This window comes from Acromyrmex echinatior, chromosome 4 (genome assembly GCF_024713525.1).
Source record: "Acromyrmex echinatior isolate Ae372 chromosome 4, ASM2471352v2, whole genome shotgun sequence".
Taxonomy (NCBI): Eukaryota; Metazoa; Arthropoda; class Insecta; order Hymenoptera; family Formicidae; genus Acromyrmex; species Acromyrmex echinatior.
The window spans coordinates 13,806,351-13,821,770 of NC_141855.1; the positions used below are offsets into that span (position 1 = coordinate 13,806,351).

Genomic DNA, 15,420 nt, shown 5'->3' on the forward strand with positions numbered 1-15,420 from the left:
ACGATTTTGCTAAAGTATCTAAAAGTTTAACTATAGATCTGAAAATAATTTTATTAAAATGATTATGTAAGATATATTCAAGTTGGTAATTAAAATATTAACATTTTTTACAGTCTTTCTTACTTATCATGCTTGAGTTTTCTACGTAATTATTTTAATAGTCCAACAAAAGTATTTTCATATCTGTATCTATCTAGATTTTTAGATACTTCAGCGAAATTGTATTTTGGCTATAATTTCTTAAAGTGATAGTTATATATCTTTGGTATTTAATTAAGTTTTAAGTTTCGCATTATGAAGTTTAATAAAGCAAAATTTTTTCCTCGCAGTTATATGCCGTATCCCGGTGGTGGTGAAAAGTGGGGTGGAAACGGCGTAGGTGATGATTTGTATTCGTTCGGATTCGATGGCGCTTATCTATGGACCGGCGGTAGGAAGACGCAAGTAGTTCAAAGTGCCACCGAGCCTTACATACGAAAAAGTGACGTGATTGGTTGCGCTTTGGATCTAACGGTGCCGGTGATAACGTTTACTTTCAATGGCACTCACATTATGGGCTCTTTTCGGAACTTTAATCTAGATGGCATGTTCTTCCCTGCTATCAGTTGCTCGTCTAAACTCTCCTGCAGATTTTTGCTGGGTGGTGATCACGGTCGACTAAAGTTCCAACCACCGGAAGAGTTTTCGCCGCTGGTGGAGAGCCTGCTGCCGCAACAAATTCTGTCACTGGACCCATGTTTCTATTTTGGTAACATGAATAAGGTGGTTCTGGCGGGTCCATGGTTGGTCGAGGACGATACTGCCTTCGTTCCAGCTCCGGTCGATACTTCCATGGTCAACCTGCCTGCTTATGTCGAGCAGATTAGAGATAAACTGGCGGAAAACATCCACGAGATGTGGGCGATGAATAAAATCGAAGCCGGTTGGATCTACGGCGAGGTCAGGGATGATCTCAGGAAGATACACCCCTGTATAGTACAGTTCGAGCGACTACCAGCCGCGGAAAAACGCTATGATACTCAATTGGCTGTGCAGACCCTGAAGACCATTTTGGCACTGGGATATTACATCACCATGGATAAGCCCCCATCTAGAATAAAAACTTTGAGGTTGCCAAATGAACCATTTTTGCAAAGTAGTGGATATAAACCAGCTCCTCTTGATCTATCTGCGATCACGTTGACTCCCAAAATGGAGGAGCTCGTAGATCAATTAGCAGAGAACACGCATAATCTTTGGGCAAAGGAAAGAATCAGTCAAGGATGGACATACGGATTGAACGAGGATTCGGAAATGAGAAGAAGTCCCCACTTGGTACCGTATCCGAAAGTCGATGAAGCTATCAAAAAAGCCAATCGAGATACAGCCAGCGAAACCGTCAGGACTCTGTTGGTTTACGGATACATGCTCGATCCACCCACTGGAGAACAGCATGAGGGTGAGAATTTTAATCCTGGCTAAATATACTCGGTTATTTAAAAAAACAAATCAAGTTTATTTCATCAAAGATAACACTGTATCTTTTTTTTCAAATATTTACGAAACATGTATATGTATTATATATACATATATAAAACATTACTGCTATTAATTTAATATTAATTACAATTTGTAATAATTAATACAAATAATTTTTGTTCTCCTAAAGTCCTAAATTTTAATTTGTGTTTGATTGTTTGTAAAACTTTAATTAAAAATGTGTGCATTAAATTCAAATAGCGATTATCTTTTAGAGTTTTTAGATATTTTACATATTTTTTAAGATTTTTATATATATTTTTAAGATTTTGATAGATATATTATACGTATTAATATAATGTATTTACTTTCTGAAATTTCTAGCATTGCTTTTGGAGGCAAGCAGATTACGACAATTATACTTCAGGACTTACAGGGTTGAGAAACATTATGCAGTCAACAACGGAAAATGGTATTTTGAGTTCGAAGTTCTCACAGCTGGGCCTATGCGAGTCGGTTGGGCGAAAGCCGATTGTATGCCAGGAAGTATGCTAGGCAGTGATGAAAGTACTTGGGCATTTGATGGTTATAACGTAAGTGTCGATATAATTTCTCTTTTCATTTAATTTAAAAATTAGACAGACAATACTTATTGAAATTTGATGAAATAATTTTTCCAATCGTTAGAATGATAATTCGGCATTTTTCTAAAATATTAGATTTTTATTTTGAATTAAGTAATGAATAAATAAAATAAACAAATTAAATAAAAATATCTTTGCAAATTAAATTCAAATTTGTTTTACCTTTTATTAAAAAGCTACGCAATATTTTCCGTAATTTTAAATATATTGTAGCCACGAAAGGTGAGAATTTTATATAGACTTTAAAGTTCATTTTTTTTACTAATTTAAAGTTCGCGTTTAATTTATTTTTATAAAAATATTAATCAAGGAAGTTGCGTGCAATCATAGAAATTCTCATGTTGTAAGAATGCAAATATTAATTATAAGCGCTATATGGCTCTTATTGCGATCTCTGAAACATGAATAATCCATAAGAACATGAATGTCAGGTGACTAAAGTGCACGCTGGCACCCACGAGTCATTTGGTCACAAATATCAAGTGGGCGACATAGTTGGATGTTTCATTGACGTGGCAGACCGAACGATCAGTAAGAGTCCCATTTTCCAAATTAGCCGATCTTAGAGGCCCCACTATACGTATACACATCTTTTCTTTTCTTGAGTTTTCTCGTCACTACTACTATTGTCTTTGTCTCGCTCTATATGTTTCTTTTCATGTTGACTTTGGTTTTATATCTTACATCCTTGTCCCAAGACAAATAAAATCGCTGGTAATATTTCATTCGGCGAAGTGTGGCTTGATCTTTATCGATATCGAGGGAGGAAAAACCGCGAAATTTCCTCGAGATATTTTACTTAATATATATATTATGTCGAACCTTTAATATCGCATGAGTATAAATGACATCGAGAGCGATATTAACAGCAATAGAGAAGATAAATGTGTACAAGGTGTTTAAGACCGCGGACAAAAATAGAGCGGTTGGATTACCGGTCTGTCCTGATCTTCACGAGCGAAAGTAACCTTGAACTGGTGAACCATTCTGTTTTAAAGGAGGAAAAAGTATACTCGGGCACGACCGAAACATTCGGCAAACAATGGCAGATCGGAGACGTTGTCGGTGTTTTCCTGGATCTAATTGACCGAACGATTAGTAAGACGGAATTTTTAAGCGAACGCTTTAGCTGCCATATCTCAAGCTATACACATACGATTTGATCTCTGGTGATAGATTACTGGATACAGACATTGCGATTTTTAACACGAACCGTTTTGCTCTGCATAGTTATTCGCGTTAGTTAGTTAGATAGTTCTTTAACATAATATTAGATCTATAATATTATATTAACCGAGTAGATATTATGCAAATTGTATTGAAAACAAAAATATAACAGTGTAAAAAATTGAATAAAATTATACAAAATTAAAATAATATTTAATTTGCAGAACATATATATAATTTTATAATCATTTGATGTTCAAATAGATATTTATTAGGCAAAATTTTCGTGCCATGCACTTCGAGGAAGGGTCATTCCATTAATGCTTTCTTGATAAAAAAAAAAAACTCCGTTGTGACGGTTGCTTAAACAGCTGAGGAAATCATGCATTTTTCTCACACAAAATTATTTCATCTTGTTATTTTAACACACTTCTTTATGGGGTTAACCATAAAACCAGAAGCAGTCCTGGTTTCTACCATCATTAATAATACCGCATTCTCTCAAGTGACGAAAATCATAATCTGCCCAATGTCTTCTCCGGTATCCAGTACTCTACTCAGTGTTTATACTGTCAGCGACAACAGTGCTTCTATAATTCATACCTACTAATCACTAACACTAGGGTGACCCCAGATATTATATATATCGATCATATCACGTGCATTCTGAAACAGTAATCTCCGAATATACAATTGTTTTACGAACACAAAAACACACGATAAAACTTTTTCAAAAATGTCACAGCCTCTTTTTAAACTATTTATCTTTCTCTAAATATGATATTTTCTAAACTATTAATTACAAACTATTGCCAAATACTGCACGTGAACGTGTATGGATTAAACTATCGAATAAAAAATATTGAAGAAGATCTCTCATTGTCCAGTTTATGAACTGTTAAAGTCTTAATTTTTTTATCTCTATATATATTTACATTTTGTTATTTTTTATTGTAAGAGTTATTACTTAATGCATCTCTCTTGTCTGTGTATGATAATATTGCACATATTTAATTTTTAGTACATCACTTTCAAATAACACCGCTTGCATGCGTATTTCGTTTGATTTTGTGTTAATGGGTCGTATGAGTAAAGATAAAATGAATGCTTTATCTTCGAATTTTGAAATATTTTAATATTTTTGTCCAAATATCTAAAACAATGAAGCAGATGCTTTTCATACGGCCTTTAACACCTGCTTTGTTGTAATTTGTATTTACAAAGTGTTTCAAGCCGTTAAGAGAATCTTATTAAAATTCCTAGATTATTTTTTTATACAAATCGTAAGAGCTTGCGTTTTATATGTGTCATAACATTTGATATTTACGAATTGTAATCATTATTTATCGCCTAAATAGATTTCTGTTTTTTTCTAATAAGTCGAAATGAATGTTTGACAGTTAAAATTATTGAGTAAAAGATATATTACTTGATAATCATTATTGTTACTTTATTTTGTACAATTTTCTGAATTATATTGTTCGTTTCGATTTTTCATAATGCTCAATGTAAGTATATCGCAATACAAATTTGCGAATTACGTTATAGGTTTCTCCTTAAATGGAGAATTGCTAATGGATGCACTCGGCGGTGAAACTTCTTTCGCCGATGTGCAAGGCGATTCTTTCGTACCTGCGTTTACCCTTGGCGTTGGGCAAAAGGCAAGACTAACATTCGGCCAAGATGTAAACACCCTGAAATTTTTTACTACTTGTGGTTTGCAGGAGGGCTATGAACCATTCTGTGTGTAAGTAACTTTGTTTATTAAAATGATTTATTTATTAAAATGAAATGCAGCAAGTGACAGGAAAAAATTAATGTCATTTATTCATTTTCTCAGGAACATGAATCGTCTAGTCACATATTGGTACACGAAAGATCAGCCCATTTTTGAGAACACCGACGACATGGCCGACACGCGAATCGATGTGGCTAGGATACCAGCTGGTTCCGACACACCGCCGTGTATGAAAATCTCTCACAACACGTTCGAAACCATGGAAAAAGCTAATTGGGAATTTCTACGATTGTCATTACCTGTAATTTGCCAATCTAGTTTCATAACGGAGGGTGAGAAGTTGCGCAGGTGGCAGGAGATTAAAACGCGACAGAACAGACTTTTAGCCGAGCAAATTGAGCAAGGGCAGCAGACAGCACCGTCGGGTCATTTAGAACAGATTATGAAATCCGGCTTCAGTATGAGCGATATCAAAGGTAATTACATAGAAATCATTAATTTAAAAATATGATTTATATTCGAAATGTATATTTATAATACATAAAAAATATTTAATTATAATAAAAATAGTTTGTGGCTTCCAAAATAAATCAAATATAAATAACTATATATATTTTACTTATATTTGAGAAATCTTTTTAAATTTATTCACTAGTTGTAATTTAAAAAAAATTTTTAGATAAATTAATTGATGAAAAGATTGATTGGTTTTTAAATAAAACTATTCAATCTAGCAATAATATTACAATATCTAGTAATGTTACAGTAATGATATACCGATTATAATATTATGCAACAAATTTAATACAAATATTATTGAATAGGATTGCAAAGAAATTATTCGGAAGATGCGGCTGAGGCGGACGAAATGATGAAAGAATCACCACTTCCTATGCAAAGAGGTAAGCCTGCCAGACCGCCCAGGAAAGGTTCACTTTATGGATCACGTTTAGATAACGCGATCAGTGATGCTGAAATGAATGGATATGGCGAGATGAATGGTGACATAAAGGACGAGAAAAAGAAACGCGGTCGCTCACCTTTTCGGTAAGCATGAATTATATTAATAACCATTATCTGTAGTAACTGTTGTAAAAAACAAATTGACTTCGATATTTTGACTTTGTTAGCAAGCTTAGCAAAGAAATGGAGGATGCACCGTAAGTTTTTTTAAGTTTTTTTTCCAACGTTATTATTAAAATATAATCATTAATATTTTTAATTCAATGTTCGATATCTCAGTAATTGAACAGCATTGATTTTATTTTATCTTGTTATTAAAATTTTATTTTTTTATTTTTAATAAATTATTTAATTGATTCTTATCGTGTGCGCAGGTTCTTTTCGCGTAAAACGAAATCACCGGAGACAAAGTCGAAAACGCCTGAGCCGCAAATACGCGCAGATATCTCAGATAAAAGTACAAAAACGCTCGGAAGCAAAAGTGCCAAAACTCCCCAAATTCGTGTCTCAACTGTAAGTGTATATAAAATGTGTAAATAAAATTATATTAGAATAAAAATAGTATTTGAAGATATTTTCTACAACTTCATCTGAAGAAATTTTTTTTATCAATTCCGCAGACGATTTGCAACTTTTGAGAATATTAAGAATTTCGTAATATCTATAATTTCTCTTTATAGACGGACTTAAAAGTCGTCCCGCCACAAATCCCAGAACGTAACGTTCCCAAGGCGATGTCTGTTTTAACTGGAAGTGGCGTCGAAGCGATCGGCAATGAAATCTTCGACGCTGAGTGCATGAAACTAATGAATGAGTATTTCTATGGCGTTAGGATATTCCCCGGTCAAGATCCGACTCACGTTTACATTGGCTGGGTTACTTCGCAATATCATCTGCACACGAAGGATTTCAATTTATCTCGCGTGAGGAAAGCTTCCGTTGCGATTATAGATAATTACGATCGTCTCGTAGAGCAGTACGTTTTAATATATTTCTTATTATAGAATTTTTGCTAGAAATATAATTATAATGGTGCTCATCTAAAAAACAATGTTATAACATTGCAGAGTCGATAGACAAAGTTGTTATATGGTTCGAGCGGATGAACTGTACAACGAAGTCACTCAAGATGCATCAGGCAAAGGCGCATCTCAGGGTATGTTTGTTGGATGCTTTGTTGATACTGCCACAGGCTGGGTATCCTTCACTTGTGAAGGGAAAGAAACGAGTCACAAATTCAAGATGGAGCCAGACACGAAACTGTTCCCAGCGATCTTCGTTGAAGCCACCAGCAAAGAGATCCTACAGATCGAACTCGGCAGGACTTCGACAACGCTTCCACTATCGGCAGCTGTACTGCAGAATTCTGAACGACACGTGATACCGCAATTTCCGCCAAGATTAAAAGTGCAATGCCTCAAGCCGCACCAATGGGCCAGAGTGCCAAATCAGTCTCTTCAAGTACACGCCTTGAAGCTGTCTGACATCAGAGGCTGGTCAATGCTATGCGAGGACGCTATTTCAATGCTGGCTCTTCATATACCCGAGGAAGATAGATGTATCGATATTTTGGAGCTTATCGAGATGGATAAGCTGCTTAGGTAAGACATTAGCGAGAAATTTGCGGCGGAAATTTTGAAAAACATTTTTCCCTTTACCTGAACTTTTCTCTCTTATATTAAAACTACAGATTTATATGAACTTATAGAAGTCACAGACTTACAGAAGTCTGTGATTAAAACAATGTACTTCTTTTGCACAGTTTCCATGCGCACACATTGACACTGTATGCAGCTCTGTGCTATCAATCGAATTATCGTGCGGCGCACGCTCTGTGCCAACACGTTGACCAGAAACAATTGTTATACGCGATACGAGCCGAATACATGTCCGGGCCCCTGCGACAAGGATTTTACGACTTACTTATCGCCCTACATCTCGAGTCACATGCGACGACGATGGAAGTGTGCAAAAACGAATACATAATACCGCTTGGTAAGAACTTGATTTTTAAAAATAGAAAATTGTGCGTATATCAAACATTAAAATTTAAAATTAAAATTTTTCGAAACAATTTTGAATATATTCTTTGATTATATCTTGTATATTTAATTGCTATATTTTTAAGAATTTATTTAAAAAATATATAATATATAGAGAGAAATATAATTATAAATTAATATAAATATAAAAATATTTTTCTTAATCTCTCGTTAATTAAAAATTTAATAAAAAAAACTTCTTATTTTGCCCATATTAAGATATTTTTTATGAGTCTCTGTGTAGTAATTATTTGTCTGTTACGTAGGTCAAGAATTAAAGGATTTGTACGAGAACTACGAAATGAAACACAGTCTCAGGTACTTAGAGACTGAGTCTATTCGACCACAAATGAAAATGACAGAGATCAGGTAAGTAAAATTTTTTCCCAAGTAGATGCGAGATCCTTTACTAATCAATTGCCATCAAGGAATGTTCCTTCCAGTGACCAAGCGATCGAGAACATAAAAAACCTATATAGTCCACACTTTCCACTCGATGTCGTGCGGGATTACGTGATGATGGCGCTCAACGAAGCTGTCGAAGTGAATCAGGTGCACAACCGAGATCCAATCGGAGGCAGCAACGAGAATCTCTTCCTGTATGTAAGATAATAAGTGCTGCTGCTGCTGCTGCTGCTGCCGCTGCAACTAATTCTTCGTCAATACTATCGGGGCAACGATAATCGTCGTATTCATTTTCAAATATTTAAGCGAAAAACAAAATATGCGAGCTTGTTTCTATTTTTTTTTTAATAGGAATTTTCAATTTCTTGCTTCTCGCTTACAACATTTCACCTGATAGTCATATACGATATATGATATTCTGATGCAATTTTTGAAAATTATAGACCTCTTCTGAAGCTGGTAGATAGATTGCTCTTAGTCGGCATGCTAAGAAACGAAGATATATTCAAGCTACTCATCATGGTAAATCCTGAAACCTGGGACCCATCTTTCGATAAAGGTAAGTTGATGAAAGAAAAATAGCATTAAATATTGATAAATAGGAAATATAGTAATTCAGAGAAAGATAATTCAATACGATGTCATTAAAACATTATAGAAGGAAAAGACGAGCACAAGAAGGGCTTGTTGCATATGAAAATGGCCGAAGGAGCGAAATTACAAATGTGCTATCTACTTCATCATTTAAATGACATCCAATTGCGCCATCGCGTCGAGTCCATTATCGCCTTCGCTTACGATTTCGTTGGAGAATTGCAGGCAGATCAATTGCGACGTTATATTGAGATCAAACAATCAGATTTGCCATCGGCTGTCGCTGCCAAAAAGACCAGAGAATTCAGATGTCCTCCACGGGAACAAATGAATGCTATTCTAAGCTTCAAGAATTTAGATTTGGAGGAAGATCCAGACAGTTGTCCCTGCGGCGAGGATCTCATCGTCAAGATGAACGAGTTCCACAGCGAATTAATGTCCTATGTATCCTTGACCGCTCTTCAAGAAGCAGCTAATGCCGCAAACGAACCAGCCGAAGAAATTCAGAAACCTGGGGCTATGAAACGTCTCTTTAATTTTATCAACGCTGTTAAAGAACTCGAGGAGGAATCTAAACCTGAAGCCGAGCCTGAGAAAAAAACTCCGGAAGGTAAGATTTTTGTTTATTTTATACAATTATTAGTAGAAATTAAAAAAACAAAATTTTTTTATTTTAATAAATTTATTTTAAATAAAGCTGGTTCTTATTAGATTTTTTGCTCAAAATTTCTAATTTTTCGATAATTTTTCTGCATGCAGTTATAATAAATGTATATTATGTAATATATTTATAAACAATAATATTTGTCTGACTTTTTTATAGAGGTATTTCGCAAGGTGCTAATATCAACCATTGTGAGTTGGGCTGAAGAATCACAAATCGAGACACCGAAACTCGTACGAGAGATGTTCAGCTTATTAGTCAGGCAATACGATACCGTCGGCGAATTGATCAGAGCCTTAGAGAAAACTTACATTGTTAACAATAAGACGAAGGACGATGTCGCATTAATGTGGGTCGGTTTAAGTCAAATTCGTGCCTTGCTACCAGTACAAATGTCTCAGGAGGAAGAAGCGCTAGTTCGAGAGCGACTGTGGAAGCTGGTGAACAATCACACTTTTTTTCAACATCCCGATCTCATTAGAGTGCTGAGAATTCATGAAAACGTTATGGCCATTATGATGAATACCCTAGGAAGACGCGCTCAGGCACAGTCTGACGCTCAAACTCAGGCTCAAGCGGCGGAAGGTGAGCCAGCATCAAAGGAGAAGGATACCTCTCACGAGATGGTCGTAGCTTGCTGCAGATTCTTGTGCTATTTCTGTCGAACATCCAGACAGAATCAGAAAGCTATGTTCGATCACTTTGACTTTCTGCTGGAGAACAGCAATATTCTCCTGGCAAGACCGTCATTACGAGGATCAACGCCATTAGACGTAGCATATTCGTCACTGATGGAAAACACCGAATTAGCTTTGGCCCTAAGAGAACATTATTTAGAGAAAATCGCTATCTATTTATCGCGATGTGGCCTGCAGTCCAATTCGGAATTAGTGGAGAAGGGCTATCCTGATTTAGGTTGGGATCCTGTCGAGGGTGAACGCTATCTCGATTTCTTGAGATTTTGCGTATGGGTCAATGGTAAATTTTATCATTTTTAATTTAATTTATTCAACTTTCTACTGTAAAAGCGATTAATATTAAACACTGCGATCTTAATCACAGGTGAAAGCGTGGAGGAAAATGCAAACTTGGTAATCCGTTTGTTAATTAGAAGACCAGAATGCTTGGGCCCGGCTCTTCGAGGCGAAGGTGAAGGTTTATTGACAGCCATTATAGAAGCTAACAAAATGTCTGAACGTATTGCCGATAGACGAAAAGTAAGCTATCTCACTATTTTATTTATAGTTAACTATAAGCGAACTATTTTGTAAGTAAGAAACTATTTTTTCTTTTAATTGTTATTTTTAAGAAAGAACCTATGTGTGTATTATCAATTCTGTGTGAATTAGCCCCTAGAAATACCAAAGATATATCTATATTCTGTATATAGATAATATTCCCCTAATTTCTTTATTTCAATCATTTTTACTTAGCCCTTCTTTCTTTCTAATTCTTAGAATTGTGATTTTATTTATATTTATTGCATTTTGATACGCTATCGAAATTTCCTTGGAATTAATATGAACTTAATTTCTCATTTAATCCACATGATTTTCTTTATTTCCAAAACAAGTTCGCTAAATATAAGGCATAAAATATGACTGTGCGACAATGTTAAAATGAATCTCCGTAAGCATGTACCCGACCTTCCATTAATTTGATGTCAACTTAGTACCTCGCACAGGTGCATGACGAGGCCGAGGGCACGGCTATGATGATGCAATTCGAACATCCACTGCCGGAATCAGATGACGATGAAGATTACATCGACACTGGTGCGGCGATATTAAATTTCTATTGCACCCTCGTCGATTTGTTAGGCCGCTGTGCTCCGGATTCTTCCGTCATAGAACAAGGTAGGAAAATGAATTAAAAAAATTAAGCCAAAGAGTTAACGCGTTCATTGTCTTTTACAAAATTCACAAAAATAGTTACATTTTAAATTAATCGATTTTATGTATAATTTTTATGCCTACTACTTAAAATAACTGAAATAATTCAATATAAAAAAGTGTAAGCAATTAATATTAAATGATTTTTAATAATATATAATTTCCTTCAAATTTAAATCATTGGTAGAAATAGTATTTCAAACAACATTACAAGATTTTTTATATATGGAGAGAATTTTTTCTTAGAGTTTACCCTGAAAATATGATAGTCATGGGATAACATTATATTTTCAAGAATTTTAATGTAAATCTTATTTATTAATAAAATTAATAAAATTACAATAAAATATAAAATATGATATTTAATTAATTTTACTGAGGTGCATGATACAAATTATTAATTCTCCAATTATTTCATACTTCATACCATCATATTACATTGTTCGCATATAAAATCGCTCGAAAACTTCACTACATACGAACAACAACGAATTATCTAATAAAAATCGTTTATTTCTTTCTTAATGACCAACAGAGGCCTTCACAAAATCCGTTGGTAATATATGAAATGAAATTTTGCTTTAATAGATTATTAGTACCATAAACAATGCTCGTTTGTTTAAAGCCCTGCAATTATTTCAGGGAAGAACGAATCTCTGCGAGCCCGAGCGATCTTAAGATCGTTAGTACCCTTGGACGATCTTCAGGGCGTGCTATCTTTGCGGTTTACACTGCTCAATCCCGCTGCCGGCGAGGAACGACCGAAAAGCGATACACCATCTGGTTTAATACCAGGACACAAGCAAAGTATTGTGCTGTTTCTCGAACGTGTTTATGGTATCGAAACGCAAGAGTTGTTCTACAAATTATTGGAGGAAGCTTTCTTGCCGGATCTTCGCGCCGCCACCATGCTCGACAGAGTACGAATCATATTGATGTTTATGTACCTCATGTAAAAATCATTCAAATTTTATTATTCGCAAATTTTTTTTTATAATTTAACAAAATTAATAAATTTTAAAAAATTGCAAATTGAAACATTTTCATATTGTCTGATTTAATTTTCCGTTTTGTAGAACGACGGCTACGAATCCGAAATGTCGCTCGCTATGAATCGTTACATAGGAAACAGCATTTTGCCGTTGTTAATTAAGCATTCCAAATTTTACAACGAGGCAGACAATTACGCGAGTTTACTCGACGCCACATTGCACACGGTGTATCGACTCAGTAAGAACCGAATGCTGACGAAGGGTCAACGCGAAGCTGTATCGGATTTCCTTGTGGCGTTGACTAGGTAAGCAAAAACTTTTTAAACTATTGAATTCTTTTACTATTCTTTTGTTCTAAGAGAAACAAATTTTCATTTGTTTAGTAAATTTCAACTCTATTATTTAAAAATAACTGAGATTTAAAATAAGCGCTTTCTATTTTAATTGGTATAGTCTTCACAAATTCATGAATTATGTTCTAAGGATTAACTCGAATTTTTCTTTGCAGCCAAATGCAGCCGAGCATGTTGTTGAAGTTGTTACGGAAGCTGACTGTCGATGTATCTAAATTATCAGAGTATACTACAGTAGCTCTCAGAGTACGTCGATTGTTATTACTTTTACAATTTATTTTTTTTTGTTTAATGTAAATAATTATTAAAAATTAACAACCGTAAAATTTTGTTTATAAAAATAAATTTTGTTAAAAACCTCTATTGTTAATTTTATTACTGCATAATTTAATTTTTATGTTATCAGTTGTTAACGCTGCATTACGATCGCTGCGCGAAATATTATGGTTCCACCGGCTCCACCGGTCAAGGAGCTTACGGTGCGTCGAGCGACGAAGAGAAACGTCTCACGATGGTCCTCTTTAGCAATATATTCGACTCCCTGTCTAAGATGGACTACGATCCGGAATTATTCGGAAAAGCGCTGCCTTGCCTGACAGCCATCGGTTGCGCTCTGCCGCCAGATTATTCTCTATCGAAAAATTACGACGACGAATGGTACGGCAGCAAATCAGCCTCGACTCAGTCACCTGACGGTCCTTACAATCCGCAGCCAATCAACACTTCCAGGTTAATTATTAATTCTTATTATTAAGAAATTATTATAGCAATCATAAACAAAATTTTATAATAATTTGAAAATTTTTAATAATTTGATAATTGTAAAATATGGAAGATGATTTTGAACATTTTAATATTTCAATATCTTCTTTACAATCTTCTTTTAGCGTGGTGCTCAATAACGATCTTAATCAAATAGTACAAAAATTCTCTGAACATTATCACGATGCTTGGGCTAGTCGTAAGTTAGAGAATGGTTGGACTTATGGTGAGCAATGGTCGGACGTGAATAAAACTCATCCGAGATTAAAACCGTATAATATGTTGAGTGATTACGAACGAGAGCGATATAAGGAACCCGTCAGAGAGAGTTTGAAAGCTCTCCTAGCAATTGGCTGGAGCGTGGAACACGCAGAGGTCGATGTACCATCGACCAATCGTAGTTCGATGAGAAGATCTTCTAAGAGTCAAGTAAGAAATTATTTGCAAAATTTATTGTAGCTATAAAAGAAAGATATACATACATATTTTCAAATATGTTAGGGGGACTCGGCTAATCCGTTTAATTACAATCCTCATCCGGTGGACATGACTAATTTGACGCTAAGCAGAGAAATGCAGAACATGGCTGAACGTTTAGCAGATAATGCTCATGATATTTGGGCAAAGAAGAAGAAAGAAGAACTTACTACCTGCGGTTAGTATAAATTATGATCTAATAATCTCAATTTTTATCTCTTGTTTCTCTCTCTCTCTCTCTCTCTCTCCGTATTCTCAACAAATACCAACTATTAACATATTAGTTAAAATTTTCCATTCAACAATATAACTATAATATAAATATATAATACATCTACTAAATTACAGTTATATTGTTGAGGAAAATTATAATTAACGTTAATATTAATTAATGTTTGTTGAGTTAACATTTAATTTATATATTAAATAATTTTTTCGTAATATCTTATGGCTACAGGAGGTGGCATTCATCCTCAGTTGGTACCTTACGATCTGTTAACTGACAAGGAGAAACGAAAAGATCGTGAGCGATCGCAAGAATTTCTCAAATATTTACAGTATCAAGGGTACAAGCTTCACAAACCTAATCGCGGTGGCACGGAGACCGAAGTGGCTGGCGCAGTTGCTGCGGTAGAATTAAGATTTGCTTATTCATTATTAGAGAAGTTGATAGCTTATTTGGACAAAGCGACGATCAATATGAAGCTCTTGAAACCCTCTGACACGTTCAGCCGAAGAAACAGTTTCAAGACCTCGACAAGAGACATCAAGTTCTTCAGTAAAGTGGTCCTACCACTAATGGAAAAGTACTTTAGCACGCATAGAAACTACTTTATCGCTGTAGCTACCGCCACGAACAATGTCGGTGCAGCGTCGTTGAAAGAGAAGGAAATGGTAGCTGCTCTTTTTTGCAAATTAGCAAGTTTGCTAAGATCGAGACTCGCCGCTTTTGGCGCAGATGTGAGAATAACTGTTCGTTGTCTGCAAGTGTTAGTAAAAGGTATAGATGCTAAGAGTCTCGTAAAGAACTGTCCTGAGTTTATCCGAACGTCCATGTTGACTTTCTTCAACAATACCGCTGATGATCTGGGTCACACGATTCTGAACCTTCAAGAAGGGAAATATAGTCATCTCAGAGGCACCCATTTGAAAACTTCCACGTCATTATCGTATGTCAATAGTGTGGTTCTACCGGTGCTCACTGCGATGTTTGACCATCTTGCCGCATGCGAGTACGGCAGTGACTTGTTACGTAAGTATTTACAAAAT

The 15,420-nt window shown here is 35.2% G+C and overlaps 1 protein-coding gene across 8 annotated transcripts in view; it reads left to right on the forward strand.

The window, feature by feature from the left end:
• RyR (Ryanodine receptor) overlaps positions 1–15,420 on the forward strand; it is a 43,817-nt gene that overhangs the window by 16,928 nt on the left and 11,469 nt on the right. For 3 of the 8 annotated variants that reach the window (XM_087405003.1, XM_087405005.1, XM_087405010.1), the window contains 25 exons: positions 330–1,438; positions 1,843–2,051; positions 3,101–3,200; positions 4,818–5,016; positions 5,110–5,483; positions 5,832–6,054; positions 6,138–6,167; positions 6,345–6,483; positions 6,651–6,946; positions 7,038–7,571; positions 7,733–7,965; positions 8,279–8,381; positions 8,456–8,611; positions 8,861–8,976; positions 9,076–9,621; positions 9,835–10,653; positions 10,738–10,892; positions 11,360–11,531; positions 12,210–12,487; positions 12,644–12,864; positions 13,068–13,158; positions 13,319–13,641; positions 13,800–14,103; positions 14,176–14,329; positions 14,609–15,403. In XM_087405003.1, the coding sequence (XP_087261129.1) occupies positions 330–1,438; positions 1,843–2,051; positions 3,101–3,200; positions 4,818–5,016; positions 5,110–5,483; positions 5,832–6,054; positions 6,138–6,167; positions 6,345–6,483; positions 6,651–6,946; positions 7,038–7,571; positions 7,733–7,965; positions 8,279–8,381; positions 8,456–8,611; positions 8,861–8,976; positions 9,076–9,621; positions 9,835–10,653; positions 10,738–10,892; positions 11,360–11,531; positions 12,210–12,487; positions 12,644–12,864; positions 13,068–13,158; positions 13,319–13,641; positions 13,800–14,103; positions 14,176–14,329; positions 14,609–15,403 (7,679 nt within the window). Of the gene's footprint in view, positions 1–329; positions 1,439–1,842; positions 2,052–2,533; positions 2,634–3,100; positions 3,201–4,817; positions 5,017–5,109; positions 5,484–5,831; positions 6,055–6,137; positions 6,168–6,344; positions 6,484–6,650; positions 6,947–7,037; positions 7,572–7,732; positions 7,966–8,278; positions 8,382–8,440; positions 8,612–8,860; positions 8,977–9,075; positions 9,622–9,834; positions 10,654–10,737; positions 10,893–11,347; positions 11,532–12,102; positions 12,124–12,209; positions 12,488–12,643; positions 12,865–13,067; positions 13,159–13,318; positions 13,642–13,799; positions 14,104–14,175; positions 14,330–14,608; positions 15,404–15,420 lie in introns of all 8 variants that reach the window. The other 5 variants (XM_087405002.1, XM_087405004.1, XM_087405009.1 and 2 more) reach the window with 5 other exon arrangements.